This window comes from Pteronotus mesoamericanus, unplaced genomic scaffold (genome assembly GCF_021234165.1).
Source record: "Pteronotus mesoamericanus isolate MK-2021 breed Mesoamerican mustached bat unplaced genomic scaffold, CSHL_Meso_final contig_182, whole genome shotgun sequence".
Lineage (NCBI taxonomy): Eukaryota > Metazoa > Chordata > Mammalia > Chiroptera > Mormoopidae > Pteronotus > Pteronotus mesoamericanus.
The window spans coordinates 20108831-20133622 of record NW_026555078.1 but is presented as its reverse complement, the minus strand read 5'-3'; the positions used below and the strand labels follow the sequence as shown (position 1 = coordinate 20133622).

The window sequence follows — 24792 nt, the reverse complement described above, 5'->3', positions numbered from 1 at the left end:
GCCTTTCCTCCTGCCTCAGAATTGCTGCTGATGGCCTGTTTTTTATGCCCCATTCCCAGTTCAAGGGCCTCAGGCCCCCATGGCCTCCTGCCCAGATTCTGGCAGTAGGTGTCTTAGTATCTCCATCTCTAGCCTGCCCCACTCCAGTCCAGCCTCTTGCCTTTGTCAAATGCCATCTAATCATATAACAACTTACATTTTGCATGGTTAAATTTACGATTTAATCATGTGACGAGTATGTGTTGTCAGTTGAATCCTCTGGGATGCAGATGTTGACAGTAGAGGTATGCAGTTGGTTTGTTGGACTTGTGAAAGAAAAAAGGGGGAGGAAGCAGAGTTTAGCAGGGAAAGCCTTTGGTCTATAACGCAGATCTGATGGCAGGCAGGGGAAAAGGGGAAAGGAAGCAAAGATGGGCACTGGGAGTCTCAGACTGCAAGGCAGATCTGGCAAGATGCCGCCAGTGCAGTGGAGCAAAGAGGGAGCATTGGAGAAGTCCCGTGCTGGGCAGAAATTGCCAGGCCCTGTTCCCTGGGACGTGCTCAGTTCCTGGATGGGGCTGCCCAGGAGGAGTGTGGCTGGGCTGGAAAGCTGGACCAGGTCCAAGGACACTACAGCCAGAGACTTCCAGCTGGTTGTAGTTCTTGTGGTTGAATCTGTTGCAAGTCCTTCCTGGAAGGGAGATCCAAGTGTTGTACCTCCAGAGCCGCCGCATATGCATGAGTGCCTCCATGGAGCTTGGCAGTAAGCAGGCAATGAACAAATCACACAAAAGTGTGTATGTGCGCGTGTGCTGCTTATAAGAATTAGTCATACAAAGGTGGAAAAAGTAATTCCTCTCTCATTCCAATAATTTGGTTTGTAATCTATGCCTTTTCTTACACACACATTTATTATCACGCTTACTATTAACAAGAGTGCCCTTCATGTTTTGTAAGTAATTTTAAAAATTAACAACTGCCCATTTATACACTTACTTATTCATTCATGAGGTAAAACTTATTAAGCATCTGGTCTGTGCCAGCTATGGTGCCTGAAGGAGAACAAAGGAGGTACACTTATCTTCATGGTATTTACAGTCTGCCATTCGTGCTATTAAGACAAATGAGAAGATAGTGAACATTATTCTTTTTCTGATTTTTAAAATATTTTCTATAATTTCTTTGTTCCCTCTGTCCAGAACTCCATTTTGATGGATGGGGGAAGCTCTGGATTTTGTTCTTCATGTTTTTCTTTTGTAATTCCATTTCTTTTCATTTTTGTTCTATGTTCATCAATTTTATCTTAAAGATAAGGAATTGACATGTAGCTCTCTACATTCTATTATCCTTTCACTGTTATTTCAGCAGTCATATTTTTATTCCCCAGGAACTTATTTTTTTTTTCTAATATAGGTTTTTTTTTAAATAATAGCTTATCTTTATTTTATATACCCCACATTTCTCCATTAGTATTATTGTAAAATTTTTATCTAAGTTCTTTTCTTTGTATGATCTGTATCTTCTGAGTTGTATTTTCTCTTTTCTCATTCTTTCTGTCATGCTATTACTGGTTTTCCTTGGTGGTCTAGTGATCGTACCATATTTATGAATGAAGATCTATGGGGGTCAGTGTATGCGGCAGGCTTCCCTTGAAGTGCTGTGGGTTTCATCCCCAACCGGCCTTGTCTTACAGGGGGTGCTGAGGGCTAACACCAGCAAACTGGTGAGATCCCTTACTAGGGAAGTGTCTTTGCAGAGTGAGAAGGCCAGTGAACAAGGTGCGGATTAGAAGCCCACGTGAGCACCAGAGTTGGGAGGGCTTTATCATGCTCCATGCATTCCTGCATGGAGCTTCCTTTCCTCCTCTGCCCCATGCATACCCTGGAATGAATGGGTTGTACTTCCTCCTCCTCTTACCCACCTGAAAAGCTCCTGCCTCCCTTGGGCTTGTGATGTCTTTGTAACCCCCTACCACCCAAAGGTGCAGATGGCTCTCCCACCACTTTTCTGAGTCTCCCTGCACCCTCATTTCTGTACAATGCTTTCCATCATGCACTGGTTCACAGCCAGTCTGAGCACTACTTGAAGGCAAGGACCACAGATTAGGCAGGCCCAGTGGATGTTTCAGCGTTGAATGAATGTTTGGTTTTGATGCAAAGTATAAGATTTACCGAACTGAGGAGCCAATGAATCTTGTATTTACAACATCAGATAGAGGCAACGAGGGCCCTCTGTTTATATGACCTGTGCTATATGCCAAACACTGAATTAATATATTGTAGTTCCTTTTCCTCTCTTTTCAGGAAATGAGACCACAAATAAGCCTGTGTGTGGTCACCGTGGTTTTGTGGAAATTAACCAGGACCACCAACTGATCCCCAAAGGCCCAAAACACCATTATGGAGGCTGATTTTTACTACCGTAAACTTTATTAGACACAACTAATGATGCTGTAATCAGTGGGTGACAGTTTGAGGAGCAATGGGAAAAGAAGCAAGATTTGCATCATGTCAAAGAATCTCACCTAAGATATTTGTAAACCATAAGGAAGGGGATGGTAACGTTATGGTGAAGACACTTGGCAGACAGCACCTTAACCAAGTGAATCAAGGTCCATATCATGAACCCCATGAAATGATGAACTGAGAAGGTTCATCATTTCTCCAGTTCACTTGTCCAAAATGCGTAACCTCAGGCCAATTATGTGGAATCACCAAACCCAAATTGAGTAATAAAATCTCTTCAAAGGTGTCAAAGTCATGAAAGACAACTAAAGATTGAAAAACTGTTACAGACTGCAGGGAACTAAGGGGAACTAACAACTAAATGCAACATGGGATTCTAAATGATATTTTGAAACCAGAAAATGGGCATAGTGAAAAGATTGGTGAAGTTTGAGTCAGGTCTTTAGTCAGTGGGATTGTACCAATGGTAATTTGCTGGTTCTGATCAAAGATGATTGTGTGGTGTGTAATGACACAAGGTGTTAACATCCATTGGGGAAGACTTGGGTTAGGGATCTACGGAAACTCCTTGTACTATTTTTGGAACTTTTCTGTAAGTCTAAAAGCAGTTAAGATAAAAAGTGAAAAACAAACAAAAAACCCTTCAGGTACAGTCAATAACAACGGCTAACACATGAACCATCCATGTGAAAAAGCCCGTGTTTCCCCAACTTCCTGTGTCCAAGTGCATCAGAATGATGTCACGCTTTCTGATTCCCAGAGTCCAACGAATTCCATGCTGTTCTGTGTCTCAAGATAAAAAGGGCCCTTTACATCTATTATTTTAGTACAGTTGATAACACATAATAGAGCTTATCACCTGTGTTCCAAATGCATACCTCATTATACCTTCGGATACCAGTAAGCCTGAGCACCAAAATTCGGGGCTCAAAAAACCATTTGCTTTATTGTATCAATTTCTTTCCTAGTCTTCTCATGGAGCTTCCTCTTCTCAAGGGGAGGCCATCATCTGAGCTTCACAGCAGTGAAAGGGGAGATCTTCCTGACTGAAATCAAGTCAAGTAGAAACATTTGGTGATGTAAAAACATCAGCAGAAGCAACCTCTAAATTCATATGGACAGTTAGTCAACAAGCATGTAGACTATGCATGGTCCCTGCCGTCATGAGCAACACTGACTTCTGCCGTGACTAAATTTCTGACTGTCCCTGAGGGCCTTCCTTCCCTTTCAAAAGCATTTCATATTGGAAGTCATCTTACCACAATATCTCTGGTAACAGGTAACAAAGGGTGTTTTGTTAAAAACAAGAAAGATGAGTTAGAAACAGGTGTCTCATTGTAATTTCTCTCATTGGGATGTTAAATGCTTTTTTTCCCCCCCTGAGCTGGCATTTGAATTAATATTAACTAACATTATAAGTAAAGACTTGCATTAATATACAACCTTTTAAAATATTTAATACTCATGGACCATTTGCAAATCAAATATATTTTTATACTTTTAAAAATCATCCTATTACAAAAGTTATATACATTCATTACAGAAAAAGTAGTGATGATAGAAAATAAAATCTTGTTTGATTACTAGTGATATTATTTTGGTCTCACCTTTTTTAATACATGCATATTCATTTTTTAAATCAAATAAGGATCATTAAATACAGTTTTATATAGTTTTTCATAATTTCATAATTGGTTATGCCATCATTTAAAGTTTTCAGCTGTTGTAAATGCAGGTTTTCCTGTTTCTTATTATAAATAATGCTTACATCAGGTGTTCCTAAATTTTTCTCCCATTGACCCTTCTGCAGTTTGATGAAATGTATTAACTGTACTTAAAACGTTTTTAAGTGCATTAAATGAAAATACAAAGCAACCTAAGCATATTAAAATACAATTACAAGAGTGTTTAAAATTTTGTGTCATACTAATATCTATACTTCTTATTGCGTTGACAAAAGATCTAGCTTCAGGTATGATAACTGCCATATTTTCAAAGTTGTGATGAGCATAATCAATATCTTGATATGTCTGCAACAAATGTAATGTGCTATGAAAGTAACTATGATTTCTAATGTCAAAATTGTGGGTACAACTAATATTACTGTAGTTTGTTGCCTACATGTTTAATGGACAGAAATGCTACATTTCATTTAGAAGTTAGTGAAAATAAAGATACAATTTTTTCATGTTCGTAGATCCCCCTCCCCTATAATTTCTATCCATTGAGAAGTTTAAAAACTTCTGATCTTATATAAATGACCCTTGTTATATAATTTTTTTCCCACATGTTCAATTATTCCATAAGGTAGAGTCTTGTAAATGGAATGGTGTGAACTTTATAGGCGTTTCTTAAGAGACCTTAGATCAGAAAGGTCTGACTGATAGGTTTAAGACTGCGTAGTTTAACATTTTCTTACCTGCATTGAATATTTACAGTTTTTATTTTTGAATATTTATTATAGGCCCAAAACATTTTTCTTTCTTTGATCACTAGTTGTTGATAGTGGCCAATAAAATAATCTCCCGTTTTGACTGTTATTCTTTATTCTCCCTTTGTTTCAAATAGAGTTTTCTTTGTACTTTTTTTCTTTAATCACTTTGATAAATTTATTAATGTCAACCTAACGTCATATAAAAGTCTACCTTTTATTGGCAAGTTAGGGACCTATTAAGAGCTGTTTAGTCACTTGCAGTTTTAAGCCCCACAATTGAATGCAACTCTGGCAAATAGACCACCCTACATATTTTTCCTTTTTAAAAAAATTTTATATTTTAATTATAGCCAACATTGAATGTTATTTTATAATAGTTTCAGGTGAATGGCATAGTGGTTAGATATTTATAATTTATGAAGTGTCCCCTCGATAGGTCTGGTAGCAACCTGGCACCATACCAACGTAGTTCAATGTTACTGATTATATTTCCTGTGCTGTACTTCACATCCCCATGACTATTTTGTAACTACCATTCTGTACTTTTTAATCCCTTCACCTTTTTCACTCAGCCCCCCCAAACCCTCTCCCATCTGGCAACCATGAGTTTATTCTCTGTATCCATGAATTCATGATAGACCACCCCAATTCTTAAGTTACTTATGGAAAGAAGAATTGGAACTTCAGAGTACTGTGCACTATGTAAATGTGGGCAATTACTCTTATGTAACAGTAATTATAAGCTTAGGGGATTGTTTTGGGACACAATTCTGGCAGGTGGCCAGTCCTATGTAAATGTTCCCCCATCCATTTCTCTGACCTGCTTTGGATTATGATGCAAAGTCTTAAACTGTTTAGTTCTCATGGAACCTCCACCCTTATAATTAGGATGAGCCCTGTGAGGGCCAGAAACTGGGAATCTCTGAGCGGTGCAGTGCACTTCTCTGAAAGAGCTGTTCTTTAACAGTTGGATGCTTACTGCCTTCACTTTGTCAAATCTGTGTTTCATTTGAAAAGAAGAATATGCTGCTGCTGACTTTAAAAAAAATTCTCTTTTGTGCCTGTCCTTTCTAATCCACTTGTTAGTCATATGAAGATGTAATAAGTTGCATGAGAACAAAACAGCTGAACAACTTGAACCCAGTAGGCAAGATGTAAGCAGCTTTATAGAAGCTACAGTTGCATCCAGCTTCTTCCTAGTTTCATCCAAATTTTCTGTCTCATGAAAATATATTTTGAGGGTCAAAGTTCATATTGTGGACTGCACTAACAGGGGCACACTTAGAGCCTACCAGGGGTGTCCCACCTTTTGGTGTCTCTGGGCCACACTGGAAGAACACTTGTCTTGGGCCACACATTAAATACATTGCAACACATAATCACAAAAGAAATCTCATAATGTTTTAAGTAAATTTACGATTTTGTGTCGGGCCCTATTCATAGCCATCCTGAGCCACATGTGGCCCACGGGCCGCAGGTTGGACACCCCATAAGACTATTTTATGAAGAAATAATTTAAAGTTGTGAAATAATTTTAATTCCAGCTAGTAAAGTTGCCATTGTTCCATTCTTTACTAGTATCTTTAGTGTCCCCCTACTGTGTGTGACTTGATGCTTTTTCTAGAGAAAGTGAGTTTTCATTTTCCCTTCTGTGTGGTCCGTTGCAATAACTAAGATTCGAATGTAAACCTTTCTGTGATTTTAACATTAGTCGCTATATTATATAGAACATATATTACTGTATTATATATAACATGTTGATATATAAATACTTTCTGAAATGGTTGGTACCAAGTCCCAGTGCCACCAGCAGTGTATGAAAGAATGTATTATTCCTTTCCCACAGACTGTTTTTCACTTCAGAAATGTTGTTGCTAATTTTCTTAGGTGTGAGATAGTGGCTAAGTGCTACTTGCCTTCTGTTTCTTTGATTTGTGTTTAGCAGTTTATTTTTCTATTTCAAATTCTATGTTAACAACTCTAAAGAAATAGTTAAGCCAAGAATTATAACTGCATATTTTTTAGAAAAAAATAAAAATGTGTTTCTGTTTATAACTATACACAGTCCAGAGTATACTGGTCTCACTAGGGAAATGTACAACTGAATATTAATGTGAAGTCTGCAATATCATGAAAAAAGTGGTACAAGAAATCAGAACCTGCTAGTTGAAACCCTTCAGCTCTTGTGATTATATTTTCTTTCCCTTTTTTACAATTAAAATGCCAGGCTTAACTTTTTTTGCCTTGTGCACACATGCTTATATATATATATGTCATAACCTGGTGATGTGACTGGTACTTGATCTAATTTCTTGGAGCTTTGAACTATTTACTGTTTCCCCTAAGAAAGTGAAATTATTATTTATTACTGTAAATGTGTGAACCAAAAATACATGGAATATTCTAGTGATGGCAGAACTACTCATTGGCACTCTGTACCATCCTTGTTAAAACTCATGAACCAGAACTAATAAGACAACTTCAGGCTAAACATTTGTTTAGGTGTTAAATATGAAAAATGAAGGGAAAAGCATTAGTATCTCTCCTTTTATATACAGTGAAACCTTCAATAGTAGCGCCTGAAGAACTAAAGCTTTATATGTGATCTGGCAAGTTGATCCCTTTAGGTACCAAATTTTATGTAGCTGTTTTATTTATAATACAATTTTAGGAACTTTGGGGAAGATAACATTGTATGTACTGGCTAAGAAAATGAACTTTGGAATCAGTGAAGTAACATTTGAACTCTGGCACTGCTCGTTACTCATTGTGGTTGGGAAGTGACTTACTCTCTCTAAATTATAGTTTCCACATCTATGAAAAAGAAGGAAATACCTGTATTTTCATGGTTGATGTGCATATTGGAATGCTTGGCAAAGTGCCTCACTTCGCTGCCTTATATGATTCTAATATAGTGATTCTAATACAGTGATTGCAGTATTGGCTTTGAACATTCCAGTATGCTGGCACTAAAATATTCGTTATTATTTTTGGTCCATGTAATACCTGCATTTCAATTCATCCATCAGCAGACTTATCCACCCTACTATCCAATTGCTCTTCCCTTCTTTGACTTTCATCATCCTGAGTTTTCTGATCAAAGGCTGCCCAGCTTTTTAACACAGGCTGTAGCTCCCCTGTCCTTGTTCCTTCTCTTCCCCTTTCTGCACTGCCCCCCCCCACCCCGTTCTCGCCCCCGCCCCCCCCCCCCCCCCCCACAAGGCAAAGCTGACTGTGAGTCTGGCTGGAAGAGCTCTCTGCAGTTGGTGGATGGCTCCTTAACAAAGGATGGAGGATGGCTGGTAGGAATAAATGAGAAGTGCTGCAGCGAGTAGCAAGTAAGGGGTGCTGCCCGAAGGCTGTGGTCTGAGGGGAGGGTCCTGCAGTCCAGTGAAAGGGAGGGACAGGCAGAACTCAGAGTGGCCAGAAGGACCAGACTGAGGGTCCCTCTAAAAGGCTGGATTTTTTAGTTCAAGAAAAAAATCTGAGGCATTTGTCTCGGGATCAAAGTTTAAGGATTCAAACTCAATCTAAGATGACTTGCTGAACCAGACTCTTGCCACTGTATTAGGATTTAGAATTAAAGTTGTGTTTGTGTAGAAATGGTTGTTTTTCTACACCTCTATAATTTTCAGGAGCAAACGGGCCAAAAAAAGAAAAAAAAGAAAAAAAAAACAAGGCTTTTATTGTTAGGATAATTCTGGCTTAAGTTGAAAGACTTTTTGAATAAACAGAGTCTAATCTAATTGTGATACTAGTAAATTTAACAGAAAGACCAAATGGAAATGCTTTCTGGAAATAATAGCTAAAGCTCTCTTTTAGTAAAAAAAAGATTGATGTTTCTGCACACACACACATAGAAGTTTTGAAAGATCTTCCCAGAGTTATCAAACCAGAGATTGGTTTGTTTAAAGGTACAACCTGCAGAGAGTGTTAGAAGTTAGTTTATAATTATCTCATCTCCATTCCCCCAACTCAGAAATGTACTTCCTAAGCAGCTGGGGAAAATTACACAAAAATATAGTCGGGTGTTGATGATGACACACCAAAAAAAATTTGAATTATCTTTAATTTTCCATTTTTTAAAAATTAGCATATGTCATTTTTATGTAGGGTTTAATTTAATTTTAAAATAACATTGTATTATTTGACAATTTATCCTAAAATGATTGTGCTTATTAATATTTTTATAAATTTACATTTTTGTGTTGTAGCATTTCTAAATTTTTGTATTTAAAATGTATTAAATATTTGTTTCACTGATGGGTATTTTTATAAATTCTTAACACTTTAAAGTATTAGTATTAAAATGCAAAGTAAACACTTTCATTTATCTCAATTATTCAGTCACTCTTTTAGAGTGTGTCTAAGTAGTATTTCAGATGAGACCTGAAGGGTTTAGAGGAGGTAGTCAAATAAAGAAGAGTTGTGGAAAGAATATTCCAGGTAGGAAGGGGCAGAGTGAGTTTGAACACCTGAGAGAAGTTCAGCATACGTGGTCCTTAGAGGTGAGAAGGATGATGGAAAGGTTTAAGTTGAAACTGGAGTGATGGGCTGGTGACAGGTTGTGAGGGCCTTTGGGAAGCCACGAAAAGTATGCAAGGACCCTTGGAATCCTGGGGAAGGATTTTAAACTTAATAGTGATGGTAAGATTTGCATTCTAGAAGGGTCCTCTGGTTGCTATGTAAATGAATTGGATAAAAAGCACACCAATTTAGAAGACTTACAAATATCCAAGCAAATGATGATGTGGGGGAATCAGTAGCTGTGAAATGGGAAAAAAGGAGATAGATTTGAGAGAGATTTAGGAACTACAGCTCCCAGTATGATAGTGAATCTGGCCTGAGCAGCTAGGTGAATGTGGTATCAGTCGGTAGAAATCGGACTGCAGGAAGAGTTTCATAGGTTTGGTGGAAGGTAAAGGGTTCACTTTTGCGGATGCCCATGGGACAAACAGTTGAGTTCCACTACTAGGTAGACGTAAAGGTCAGTGGCTTAGAGAAGTCTGGAGTGGGCATGTAAACTTTTGAGTCATCAGCATCAAGATGGCAGTTGAAGTTCTGAGAGTGTATGGAATATTCAGGATGGGAAAAGGAAAGGAAATGGAGTAACAGCCAGAGGAGTAAAAGGAAAATCAGGAGGGGGTGCTGTCATAGAAGCCAGGAAGAGGGTTTCTAGAAAAAAATGAAATGATCAACTGTGCCAGATGCTAGGAAGAGCTTGAGCAAGAGAAGGACCAACATGTCTATTTGTTTTTAACTTCAAGGCTGTCATTGGTTACTGCAATGGAAGTCAGATTACAGTATTTCTAAGGTAAGGAGTTAGGCAGCCCTTACAGTAATTTTCCAATGGAAGAAAAAGAGGAGTTGTCCTGAAGGGGGATAAGGAGTTGAACGTGTGTTATATTTGAAGATGAAGGAGGCTGGAGCTTGATTAGATGATCGTGGAAATGAGCAAGTAGAGAAGGACAAGTCAAAGATCAAGAGAGGGTGGTCACAGCATCAGAGTCCCTGGGGAGGCGGACTGTGTGGAGTCACAATTTAGGGTGTGGTTGAGCTTTGGATTGTAAAGAAAAGAAAGCAACAGCCTGGATCCAGGTAAGTTTGTATGTATGATGGAATATAAGGACATTTGCTTATGACCTGGCTTCCTTTATTTTTTCTGCAATTTACAGAGCATTTTCATTTGCTAAGACTAAGAAGAAAGCAGGTTGGGGGTGCTGAAGGAGGATAGAGGATGTTTGAAATACCTACTCCGGAGAAGGGGGCTGACCTGGGAGAGCTTGGGAATGAGTTGAGCTTGTTGAAGATGAATCAGTAGTGGCCCAGTATACTTGTTTGTGAATTTCCCCAGCAGCAGGGAACAGCCCTCGCACCTGCCCTCCCTGGGATTTGTTGGGTGTGATGGAGGAGTTTCTAGAGAGTTGGATTTCAGTTGAGTCCCTGATACGCAAGGAGCAGAATATAATGAATTCATCTCACATTCACCTTTGACCCCTCCGCTATTGTTCTGTGCTGCAGTATTAAATTATTTTCTGAAGTTATTGAAGTGTGTTAACTCTTGCTCCTTCAGTAAATGGCCCCAGACTGCTGTCTTGTTTTTCTTTAAGTTCTTGTCTGCTTTTTTATGCTATTTCTGTCTCCTCCCTTTGTTTTCTTCCTTGTTGTCAGTTGTTCTATCACATTGCTGTCTGCATGCAAGTCTGTATCAGCCCTACACTGTGGACTTTGTCAACATCTGGAATTATCACGCCTCTGAAATAAAGCTGTGGGCTTGAAGACCAGACAACCAAGCTTATTAAAATTATGTGCAAAGTAAGAGTAAATCACCTCTGAGTGTGATTCTCACGTGCTGTGCTTTGAGGGTGTACATAAGTGTTTGTACATAAATTTTGTGTGACACTTCTTGGGTTGTTTCTCAGTTGTCCATATATGAGATGCTTGTTGCCTGTATTCTCATGTACTTTTTTGAATCTCCATGGATTATGATAATCTTAGAGAATACTCAATATTTATGATTATATCATATAGTTTAATATTTGCAAAGTATTTTCATATGTATTACCTGAATTTTAAAAGTACAAATTAGATATTTTATGCTGTTATTTCTTATTATTCTCATGGATTTTCAAATACATTTTTTGTATGGGTATAATGTGTATTTTCAAATGTTTCTGCATTTTGGATGAGAATAACATATCATGTCACAACTTGGTCATTCAGTTATGTCACATGTAAATGAAATAGGACAATCTAAAGTATTTTGGAAGTTTGAAAAATAAGTTATTTACTCAAGCTTTTCATATATTTCTATATGTTATGGACTTTCTCATCTGTATATATCTCATGTATCAATAACTTTAATTTTTAAAGAAATATATATATGTGTATATACACGCACTCAGGTACACAGTAAATACCACTTTTTAAAATTTTCTATAAATTAATTTCATTTTGATGCTGACCTTTGTTCTTGTCAGGAGAAGGCAGAGTCGGCACCATTCATAAGGAGACTTTACCCCAACCCCCACGGTTGTCCGAAGGTTGGGAGTCTTGAAGAGAGTTCCCTGAATCATAATATGTCCCCTGGCCACACAGTTTACCTAGGAGATGCCTGTCGCGCCAGGCCACACATGCCTTCGGGGTTCAGTGGTTTTGTGGGAGGCCTTTGGTGCTCACTACATGGTAACAACCATTGGTGAGGCCCAGAGCTCCGGGACTGGGCTTCTTGCCTCTCTGGGGCACTCCGCTCTTTCCTCTGAGCCCATCTTGCTTGGGCTCCCTGGGAGCAGAGTGCTGCTCAGTGACTCACAGACCTTTCATCTCACTCCAATCCAGGGAAATCTTTTTTCATTTAAAAAAATTTTTTTTAATTTATTGACTTTTAGAAAGAGGATGGGAGTGGGGGAGAGAGAGAGATTTATTTGTTGTTCCACTTATTTATGCATTCATTGTTTGCTTCTTATATGTGCCATGACCAAGGATCGAACCTGCAACCTTGGTGTAGCGGGACAATGCTCTAACCAACTGAGCTAGCGTGCCTGGGCCCAGGGAAATCTTTTTTAATTGAGAGAAGTCCCTCCTTCTTCAAATTCTATTTTCAATAGATGTAGGATTTTTTTTGTTTGTTTGTTTTGTTTTCAAAGAAAAGCTTTTAAAAAGCTCTGACACAAACTTTCCCTTAGGCAGGAAAGAACACACAATGTAGCCTATTTAAATGGTAGAATATAGGGAGAAAATACAAAAATTTTTTAAAAAATAGTAATGCAGCAAGTCGTACAGTAGTAAAAAAACAAAACAAAACAAAACAAACCTCTCTTCAATGTTGCCTGCTCTAAAACTACACTTATGTAGCCAAGTCTTTGTTTTTATAACATATTCAAGAATACATTTGTTAAGTATGTTTACATTTTATTGATATGATTTCTGGATGATCTAAATAAATATCAAGCAGAACATAACATTTTAATTTTGTTTTGTCTTATTCTACTTAAGAACACTGGAACTATTTTGGGGCTGATGAGAATCTTGGCCCAGTGGCTGTGAGCATTCGAAGGGAAAAACCAGAAGAAATGAAAGACAATGGATCTCCTTACAACTACCGAATAATATTTAGAACTAGTGAGGTAAGTTGCAAATGAAAAGATGAAGCTTAATGAAAGTGAGAAAGAAGTATAATAGTAGTAGCAGCAGCAAAGCAATTAAATTTAATATCGCATGGTTACAAATGTCTTTAGAGGAAACAAAGTCCCTTTTCATTTATTCTGGTGGTGATAGGAGTGGATATAATGGTTAGATCTGGATCCTTTCTTTCCCCTTAGCTCTGGGTAGATGCATTAAATGAATGGGAGTTTTGGTTCCAAGAAAGCGATGTCCATTAAGTGTGGTGCGAGGAAATTGGAGCCCTCAGAATCCCAAATGGGATATTGCCTATCCTGCTTGGGCAGCTGAAAACACCAAGGCAATTGAGGAGCTAGAGTACTTACATATGAGAGGGAGTCACCCAGCACTTAACTCACTCTTCCAAACTGTTGCATAGGACATTTCTTGACCCAAGAAGGGAGGAAAGATTTTTCTGCTTCCACGTTCACCTTGCTGTCTCTTGGATCTATTCTCTGAGGCCTAGGATGTAGACTGTTGGCGCTACAGGCTGTCTCATGTGGGTGAAACAGGATCTTGGAGCAGTTTAGGAATCTATACATTTTTATTTTAAAATGAAATCCAGGTTTAAAAAAAAGGAAAAATAAAATAGCAAACAAACCATTTCTTAAAAACTCAAGAACAAGTTTCGGATTATAAAGTTATTGTTTTCTTTCTAAACATATGTATTTCTGCCTCTTATCCATTTATTGCCTCTGAGCACTTTAGGATTGTTGTTATACATTCATGTCTAATACCCCCTTGAGGTATCTAGAAAATAATAGTTTTGAAACTAGTTTAAATTGGGCATTTGGCTTTATTTCCCTCATTGAGTTTCAGGGATTGGTCTCACTTAAGTTACTAAGCTTGAACTCTAGGGAAATTAAAAATAAGATTTTTAAAGGCATGACTTTAATATCTAATGTGTTTTATATAGCGGCCAGAGTGAAATGAAGAACTAACACGCTCCAGTGTATTTCCTCCACAACAGAGCTAATTGTTAAGCAGTGCAAATTCTTTTGTTGAACATGAAAACACTGAGAACACACTGTGGTTTTGAAGTTGAGTGTAGGTAGTTGCTCGTTTCTAGCTTCTCAGATCCCGCCAGATTTTTTTTTTTTAATTGTTTATGCTATTACAGATGTCTCGTTGGTTTGGGTTTTTGGGGGGGGTGTTTTGCCCCTTCGCCCCCCCACCCCCACCCAGCCCACACAGATCCCACCCGATTGCTGTGAGCCTCAGTTACCTTGCTCCCAAGTGTGTTTTTTTTCCCTTCCTGTTCATATTTTTTCATCCTCCCAAGGCCACTCTGATTTAAGCCACCTCCCATCATAATCTTCCTTTTCTATGTTTTCAATCCATTTAAGTCACTCCTCTTGCCACTGTTCTATCATCCCTCAGCCAGAGGTTGACATTTTCTAAATCAGCATTTTCTCTGAGCTGGTCACTGGTTCTGACGCCCGCTCCTCTCAGCTTGCGTCCAGGCACACCACAGCTGGCCCCAGCCTCCCTCTCCAAGATAACTCCCGTCTTACAGGAAAATGATCCCCCTGCTGCGGTGGGTGGACCACACTGACTCTTGCCTTCCCCACCTCTCTTCTTTCATCTCCTGCTACCTCAGCCTAAAATGCTCCACCTGCGCCTCCCTCTGGTTCTCTGGTCTTGTACTCAGTCCTTTTCCTGCTAACCCATTAGAGTGAATTGGGTCCCTTGGGTCCAGTTCCTTAGCCTTTGATTGAGACATCCAAGTCAAATGTTGTTCATGGTTCAAAAAGCCATTAACACTTGTTTTCATGTTCAAATTAATGTTTAACTGATGACAACTTTATTATTCTAGTTCAGGCCAGAAATCATGAAGCCGCACTTGACTCCTCTTTTTACCTCCGTCCACCCCGCCCCCCCAAATCTTCTCCTTCCTCTTGAACCTCCAAGTATAAGCAGCATTTGTTGACTTTGTCTTCAAAGTATGCCCCGAATTCAGCCACTTCTCCCATCCCTCTGCCTGGGTCTGGGCCAGGGCCAAGCCCCCAGCATCTTTCCCTGAGAAGTGTTTCTGCTTCAGCCTTTAAACCCTGCATTCTTTCAGCCCAGTAGGGAGCCTTCGGAAATGTAATCCAGATCTTGTCATTCCTCAATTCAAAATCCTGTAATGGTTTCTCATCTCCCTTTGAGTAAAAGCCAGGCTCCCTGGTGACCTAGGAGACCACGCACATCTGCGAGGGAACTCGTGTCCTGTTCCCCCTCTTTAGTCTTTTCCAGCCACACTGGCCTCCTTTCTCTCCTGACGACCTCTGGACACCTCTGTGTCAGGCCTTGGATGCTCCCTGTTCCTCCGTGGTGTGATGTTCTTCCGCAGGCATCTTCCTGGCCAGCGCTCCCTCATTTCCTTCTGGCCTTTACTCATAAATCACAGGGGTCTTCATCTCAAATTTCTACTCCCTCATACCCTGTTTCATATCCAATTTCAAGCTTTAGTTTTTCATGAATACTTAACACTGTCTCACATATTGCACTTAGAATGTTGTTCTTTTCCTGCTTCTGCCACTAGAATATAAACCCAGTGAGTGTGGAACTTTTATGAGTTGTTCATTACTACACACCTAATGCACAATATCAATAGTACTGTCCTTTTTTCCTTTCGTTCTCCTGTTTTATTTAATTGCCACTGGCTTTTGTAAAAGTTTTTTCTTTCCAGTGAAAATAATCTTTAATGTGGATTAATTATAATATCTTTATGAGACTTTTCATAGAACTTAACAAAAGTCTTTTGGTAGAGATGTTTCAGGTGTTGGTTCCAGTCTGTAGCTCCTGGACTTTGTGGGACAGGTATATATAATAAAGTAAGACAGTTTTCATGCTTTTGTAGGGACTTCTCCTGCTGTTAATTTCTCGTGTTAATAAATACATCATGAAGAAAGAACATGGACACCTCAGTGCCCCTCCAGTTGCTTCAGTAAATGGCATCAAGATAACAGAGATACAAACAGATCTTTCATTTCAATAGAAATATTCATTTCATAACAAATTTTTTAAAAACTTGCATGTCTTTGTAAGCATGACAGTGTGTTTATGAACAAAATGTTATGGCACGTGCATGCTTTTAACCATAGGTATACAGAAATGTACAAGGATTCTTTCCTTTCCGGAAGTCATTAACAAAAATACCGGTTACACTAGTGATCCAAATAGAAAAACCAGTCATTGTTTTTCTCATCTGCCTTGGCTCTCTTGAGGTGAGCTGCTACCTTTCTGTGGCACAGAATGAGCAATGATTAGCATGCCGGGTCCTGGTTCTCCACTGAAAATACTTCCTTTGTAGCTTCCTGTCCCCAGTCACGTGTGAGCTCATGGTAACTGAGTTGTCCAGTAGTTTCCCATGATTTAAAAAACAAAACAAAACTCTTTATGTCCTATTAGATATTAAGTCATAGAGAAATGATGTTTTGTTTTTTTTTACACAAGTGTTGTTTAAAACTTTAAAAATGAAAGAGAAGATATTAATCAGATGAATAGACTGCGAATTCCTCAAGTGCCCTTTTATTGTGTTGAGAGTAAGAGGTTGGTGAATTATACTTTCCCTCCCCTTGTCTCTCTTCTCCATTGTTGGAAAATACTATAGATTTTGCTTCCCTGATGGTTCTCCCTTTGGTTTCTATTTTCCTGTTAGTCCTGTATCTTGCCCTCTTTGCTTGTTCCTTGGACACTGTTAGAACTTCCTTCTTGCAATCACATTATTTGCCAACTTAATTAACGTTTATGTCATTGTCATCATCCCATTTCAAACTAGTTCTGAGATTGCCCTTTGGAGACGGATGGGGTGCACACCCCAAGCCCACACCAGGGTCCCAGCCCTGGGACTCGCCCCACACCCACCTCTCCCTTGTGCTCTCTTTAGGTCCAGCTAAACTCTAGCAACCACTCTCTCCCGCTTGCAGCCTCTTCCTCCTCACCTCCATACTGCTGCTCTCTGACCTTTTTTTTTTTTTTCACTTTGGTAGAATTTTTCTAGACTTCATGGCCCCTTTTTTAGCCACACCCCTTCCATGAGGCCCTTTCCTTATGCCCTGAACCCCAGCTCTCCGCCTTCTGCCTTTGGATTCTGTTAGGACTTGAACTTGTTACACTTTTCCTAGTACATACAGCCTTCCTGAGTTGCACCTCTGTATTTGTTACCTCTCACCGAGTGGCACACCATTCCCATCCACTCCTCCTCTGATCGCGCCACTGTAGCTCCTATTGCAGAGCAGTACCATAGCCTACAGGCTTATCCAGTGTGCTGGTGTTTCTTAGTCAGCATACCATGTTTTGATTATATTAGCAACTTTGCTATGTGACCACTTTTGGAAATTATGACAACTTTATGCTTCATGTCTGGTTAACTTTGCCCCAACAAATTGTTACATAGAGAAATTTCTTTGCTTGTTGTTATATTTCATAATAATGGAAGATGTTTCAAAAAATGAGGGACAAATTAATTTTAGTGCTGTCGATTTTGCTGCCAAACTAACTATAATCATTGTCCTGTTGTAGATGCATTTGGGAATATGAATAGTTTATGCTTGCCAGCAGTACATTATGAAATTTTAAAATTTATCCCTCCTCTTACCTTTCATCATTCAAAAAGGTTTTCTAAGCATTTATTCTTCGGATATTTCTCTGGAATATTTCCTTCTTAATTTCCTGGTTAGTGTACTTAGTGGCATTTTGTAGCTACATAGAGCCCTCTATCTTACTGAGCTCCTTAAAGAAATATTACATTTGACCTTTAACTAAATGTCCTTAGAAGGCTTGATTATGAGTTCCTTTGGACTTGCCTTCGTCTTATTCAAAGTGTTGGCCTTGTTTTTTCATATATAAAGTATCTCATCACTTCCCTCATCCTTTCTCCCTCTCTGGCTTAACCCGTCAGAAGTCATTTCCAGATAACTAAGGAGGCTCACAGTCGAGGCTTTCAGTGCATTTGACTGATGTGCAGTAGTTTCCCCTTATCAGTGGTTTTGCTTTCCATGGTTTTACCCACAGTCCACTGCAAATCAAAAATACTAAATTTCCCCAACCGTCAACATCGTCTGCTCCTGACGATGACCCATCAACATCACCATGGCTTGATGATCCTGGGTCACCCAAAGCAGATGATCCTCCGTCTGGCATATCGTCAGACGCACAATGTTATGTCACAATGCTTCCGTCATTCACCTTGCTTTATCTCCTTACACAGGCAAATCATTTCACATCACACAAGAAGCACAGTGAGCACAGTGAAGATAATTTGAGGAGACAGAGAGGCCACATTCACATAACTTTTATTATAGGATATTGTTATAATCATTCTCTTCTAATATTAGTTATTGTTATCTTTGACTGTGCCTGATTTATAAATTAAGCTTTATCATAGGTGTATCTGTGTAGGGAAAACAGTGTATATAGGGTTCAGTGCTAGCTGCAGTTTCAGGCATCCACTGGGTGGTCTTGGAGCATATCCCCATGGATAAGGGGGGGGCCACTATATTTACTTCTCTCACCAGAACATGTTTCTGTCTTTCAGCTCATGACACTGAGAGGTTCGGTCCTGGAGGACGCCATTCCCTCCACGGCAAAGCACTCGACAGCCAGGGGGCTGCCCCTGAAAGAAGTGCTGGAGCACGTGGTTCCCGAGCTGAACGTCCAGTGCCTGCGCTTGGCCTTCAACACTCCAAAAGTCACCGAGCAGCTCATGAAACTGGATGAACAAGGGGTGAGTGTGGCTTCCAGAGCACGTTCTTAATGCTCAGGTTTCCTGCTAGGCTTCCAGAGTATAGACCTTGATATTTATTTTTCGACAAGGAGAACTGACGTCATTTATTGTGAAGGATGTTCTCTTTGCAGTTACTCATTTTTTTTTCTTGGCTTTCTGAATGTTTCTCATCTGATGAAATTCTCTATGTCAGAATTGAGAGCTATGGTACTTAAACTATGTTCAGTTCCCTTGGTAATCTTCCGTAAGTTGCAGCAATAACAGTAATAATAATAGCTAACACTAATGAACATATTCACCACACTCAATTTTGAGTGCCTTGAATATGTTATGCCGTTTAATCCCCCAGCCCTGTGAGAATGGTGCCATTATTATCCATTTTAGAGATGAAGAATCTGAGGCCCAGAGAAATTAAGTAGTAAGTCCAAGTTCACACAAAGCCTGTACTGTTAGCTGCTACAACATCGTTTCTTGAAAGCTTAAAATTTTAAAGTCCACCAACAAAGTGTTTAAGCCAAGATTTCTGAATACGAAGTTTTAAAAATTTGGATTCTAATCAGTAACAAAATGAAAATGCTCAAGATTTTCTCACTTCCATATTTCCTATACCTTAATGTGGGGGCCATTAGGTCAAGTTGCAAATGCCATTTTATGAACAATTTTGATTTCCAAAATTAATCAAAAATTTCAATTTTATCAAAATGAATGGAAGTTCAAAAAATATCACTTTCAAGGTATATTTATTCTTTTAATTCAGCCAATTGGATGTACCGTGGACCAATAGTTGGATGTATCTTTTCTCGTCATGGCACAGTGTATTCATTTCACTTGTCATAAAGCACAGGTGTCTATTTTGTATGTCTATTTCAAGTATGCTGTGAGTATTCATTTTTAGGACATATAAATATGAAGTGGTTTGTATGCTTCAGAAGATGCTAATGCCTAAACTTAACTATTTGGGGGCTGTTTTCAAGTAAATATTTTGAATGCTTATTGTAACAAAGGAAGAGCAGGAAAATGATGATGAGGTTCAACTTTATGGAGTCAGTCTTTTTAATTACTGTGCATTTAAGGAAAATAACATTTAGACATTGATAATATAATCATATACTAAACATTCTAAGTGCTATATTAGAATATATTTTATATATAGGAGGTATTTGTTGCCATTTCTTCTCGCTTGTTTTACCCATATTAAGTAAGAAATAGGCACCACAATTGTACAAATTTTGAGGTCTATGGCACATTTGATGCCCTCTTTATGACTGCAAATGTTGAACCACAGTGGGGGCTGATCTGTCTGTGACGGTCTTATCAACATGGGAACGATAAGAACACTAAAATGAGTTTAATTTAAAGCTAAATTTATTTAATTCACAAAACTGTCCATTATTCTGCAATTATGGGCTTTTTATTCCTGGGGGTATTAAAACATACTTTTCTTCATAAATTTTTTATAATAATATGGGTCAGTTGTTTTTTAAATGGCTTTGTTGAAAAAATTAAAATTTGGCAATCTCAGTGGGTCTCCTCAGTTTTATTTTGGAAATTTTACTAGGTAGTGGAGGCTAGGAATATTAAAATAGCAGCAGGAACTGCTATTTTATACTAGCAGCAATATATCTGGACTAAGGGGCACCTCCACTTAGCCCCTGTCTTTTCATAGCATTCAAAGCCAGGATTATGCTGATAGAAAACAGATACACATACTTAGTCATTTAGTCTGGGGAGTCATTTTTTTTGGTAGGAAATCTCAATGCCTTGGAATCATTTTGAGAAACTGATTATTTTGGCGCCTTTACAAATACAGATTTTAAAACAGAAATGCTTATTAGTGCAGCAAATTACGCATTTGATTTATTACAAAAACACTTTTGGTTTCTATCTGTATCATTATTCTTTAAAATTTCATGCTTTGTACATCCTTATATGTGAAGGGATTTATAGTATGATACCAAGAAATTAGATTCACTAAAAGGTAATTCTAAATCTCCTTTTAAAGTTTACTTACATGATTCCTTTAATATCTTCTCTACTTTAAATGGCTTACATAATTATGCTTGGAAATAAAACTACTTGATTGCTATATGATGGCATTTTGCCTTTCAGTTCTTTGGTATCTTATTTTCTCATTTTACCACTTTTAAAAGTGGAAATGAACAGAGAACAAATGAAAATTTTATCTATAAAATATGAAAGAAAGCATTTCACAGAAATATAAAAATTTGGTTTTTATTTGACTAGACTCTTGATATGTATGTGGGAACTAGAGTTGGCATTTTAATTCCTGAGATTTTAGAAAATGAATATATGCTTTGTGATGTACTTAAGCTTTCGCATTCTTCTTCCTGAAAACTTTCTGGGCCCTTCACTATTTACTGATGTCCACTCCCACTATCAGATAATGCGCAGTAAAAAGATGAAAGTGACCTGTCAATGATTTCCTGCTGTCAAGAATTTAGAGCAGGTTGTGACTCAGAAAATTTGGTTCCAGTCTGGATTTAGTTTATCTACCGTGATCCTAGCTCTTCATTTATTAGGTAATTGAGAGCATCTGTTAGGATAAAAACAAATTACGTGAGTATATAAATTTACCTGTTATACTGTTCTAAGCCTGTCACCGGCATCATCTGATTTCACCTCCTTAGCTCCCTGTGCGGTAGGTTCCGGCTCTGGGCCTGTTTTAATTGAGAGGACTGAGACTTGGAGAAGTCCTCGGGGCTATTGTCCCTGAACGCTGGATACAAATTTTCATGATACTAACTTGTGTTTTTATGATTTGCGAGTTTTCATGTACTTTTTCACATCTTGAATTTTTCTGATCCTCAAAACTATGCTGTGAAATATCAGGAATTTTATTACCTATTCAAGCCAATTTTTTAATAATATGGCCAGTTCATCTACTTTTAATTTCGACATTTTTCTTCATCAGTCATTTAGAAAACATCTTTTTCTCATCTACTGTGTGCACGGGGAATGGAAGGTCATTGTGCCAGGCCCTGTTTCAGGTTGACACATATAAGCATTTGGTACAATGCCAGGCACATGGTGAGCATTGAAGAACTAGTAGCTGTGATTGATAATGATAAAGTGATAACCTGTTAGTAGCCTTTTGCATGCATTTTCTCATTTAATCTTCATAAGTATCCTATGAGAGAGCTGCTCACTTATAGGTAGTAGAATGTATTATGCTTACTTTTATAAATAAGCATAACTTTCAAATCCATAAATGCTTATTGAGTAACCATTCTTTGAAGGTTATTAAATACTGTAAAGAATAAATAGGCTGGTAAGACAGTCCTTACCCACAGAGGAGACAAGGCCCTAAATTACTGTAATGGAAGTCAGGTTTAATATACTGAGCATAATAAAAGACTTGTAAACAAAGAGCAATGGAGATGCAACCAGTGGGGCCGAGTCATCATTGATTAGATGGATTGGGATGAGATGGCCTTTGGGAGGAAAGAGGATTCACCAGGCCAGAGAATAAGCAGTACAGTGGTCTAGACTCAGAATAATAAGAACAAAACACAGAGAGCGGAAAGGGCGCAAGCTGTCCCTTTGAGCAGGAGTGTGAGGCACAGGCAAGAGGATAGTAAAAATAGATTATTCTTATTGAGCAGTGACTAAGGGAGGCATTAAGTGAACAATTTACATGGACTGTTTTACTACTCAGCAGCCTTTGATGTAGGTGCTATTCTTATCCTTGTTTTACAGACAAGAGCACTGGGGCATTAAGAGGCTGAAAGACGCCCCAGATCACAGTTAGGACCCGGTGGAGGCAGGTCTCACATCCAGGCATTCAGACTGGAGAGCCGCACTGTTAACCAGCACCCATACCTCTGTCCTCCGCTTCCCTCCCTGTCAGAGGGAGAAGCAACTGGAAGGAGGAATCCACGCTTTACTGCTGTAGGCTTCAGTGCCCAAAACTGAGTGTAACATGTTAAACCCAAGTAAAATTGGTGTAGAGCTTAAAAAATATTTAAAGTGCTATTGCCAGTTTGCAGTAGAGAAAATTGCTATCCTGTTTTTATTAGGATATGTCAGGTTTTATGTACACAGTAGTGATTTTACCTAAATGAATATCTCCACTGTTTTTCTAGATACTTATTAAAAATGCAAAGAAATGAAAATATTTGAGTTCTCTGTTCTTTAAAAAGTTAACCTTCAAGTTATTGAAGTTAAGAGGGAGAGTTATCTAATTAGTTCTGCAATATATATCTCAAGAATAGATGTAAGGAAAGAAGCAATGTTTATTTGATAGTGAATAGCACTCATCCTTTGATTGAGGACATGGGTAAAATTCCTTGTTGTCCTAGCCTAATTCATTGCCCTGTTGCATTATTTTATTGAAGATGAATGAGTTTGACCAGTCACCTTCTCCTTTGATTTAGGCCACTAAATTTAAAGAATGAACTATGGGGAAAACTTTTCTTAAAACCCATTTTCAAGGAAGCTTTGGCAGAATAATTACCAATCCTGAAATTTTAATCTTTTCTTAGATTATGATATCAGCTAATGCATATTTAAAGTTAAATGGCCAAATTGGTTCCAGACAACTCATGGGCCCGTATGCACATTATCAGGAGGAAATATACACGACAGCCGTCAGGACAGGGAAAGAAGGCGGGGCATTGGCAGCCTTGCCTCATCTGTTCACAAGTAATGATTTCTCTCTACTGGCCCATCCATGCTCCTTTTCCCAGCTGAGGCTGGGTGGGGTGACTGCATGGCGTCCTTTTTTGTGATAGCTTCCGTGATTATTGTGACTGATAGCATAGCACTTGAAATTGTTTGGCTGTGAAGGACTGCCGTTTGCAGTGACGGAGCTCAGCATGGCTAAGACATGCGTGAGGATTCTCTGTTTCACAGTCCAAAAAGACAGAATAACTGATTGCAGATCTTTCAGTCTTCTTAATTTTAAGTTATGGATTGTATTTTAAATTCAGCTTTAAAATAAAAAGTTAAAATAGTTTGCTTTCCTACAGGATTTACCCGGTTACTATCTTTAAATGGTCCAAAAACCAAAGTACTGATACTTGTGTGTGCATCAGACGATCCCATTTCTACCTCGTTCCTATCTCCTCTCCTCCCCCTAGTAACTGCTCTTCTTTTTCTTATGTATTCCTATGTATCTTTATACAGGTATCACCAAATATGCATGTGTAGTCTTATTTCTCCATTTTCTTTTACAAAATATAGTATGCTGTAAGCATTTGCTTTTTCACTTAGTCATGTGTTTTGGAGATCTTTCTGTGTCAGTACATAGATTGCTTTCCTGCTGCTTTTACTGCTGCATGTTATTGCTATTCCATGGTTTATTTCATTATTTTCCCTATTGATGGGCATTTGGGTTGATTCCAGTCTTTTCCTATTACAAACATTGTTGCAATGAAGAGCCTTTCCCTGCATAACTGAAATTCATCTCAATGTCAAATCAAAATGCATACATTTATTTTCAGTTTAATACCCAACATGAAGATTTTATTGTATGACAGATTTTACATAACAAAGCATGAGAGAAGATAGAGAATATTATTGTGTGTACAGAATATTTCCTATACATTATGCCACAGATAAAAATAGATTAGAGTATGTCTATGCGCATATATAAATAATTTTGACAGCATCTTTGTCAGAATTTTTAAATAACTGTTCTACCCAGTATCCATATGTCATTTTAAAAAGCAATTTGATTTTCCTGAGTAATTTCCAATGAGGATATAATGTTCAACTAGCATTTTTTGTTCCCAATACAGAATTTTTTCTGTGTCTTTGACTTTTTTTTTTTTTTTTTTTTGGAGGACAGTATAGTGATGAATATTTAGGAAGTAGTTAAGACCGTTATATTTATGAAGAACAAACCAAAATAAATGCTATCAATATGAGCCATGAAGATTTTTAAAAAATGGCCAAGGCCTTTATGTTCAGTAATGTCATAGCTTGTCACAGACTAGCCCACCCACTGAGAATAACTAGAAGCACTAGACAAAATATTAAAAAATAAATAAATTTGGATTTCTGGAAATAGGGAATAGATT

General features: G+C 38.3%; 1 protein-coding gene across 1 annotated transcript in view; it reads left to right on the top strand.

The window, feature by feature from the left end:
• SIPA1L1 (signal induced proliferation associated 1 like 1) overlaps positions 1 to 24792 on the top strand; it is a 312113-nt gene that overhangs the window by 193659 nt on the left and 93662 nt on the right. Inside the window, exons 6-7 of the mRNA XM_054567334.1 lie at positions 12874 to 13004; positions 18563 to 18751. Coding sequence (XP_054423309.1) covers positions 12874 to 13004; positions 18563 to 18751 — 320 coding nt within the window. The remainder of the gene's footprint in view (positions 1 to 12873; positions 13005 to 18562; positions 18752 to 24792) is intronic.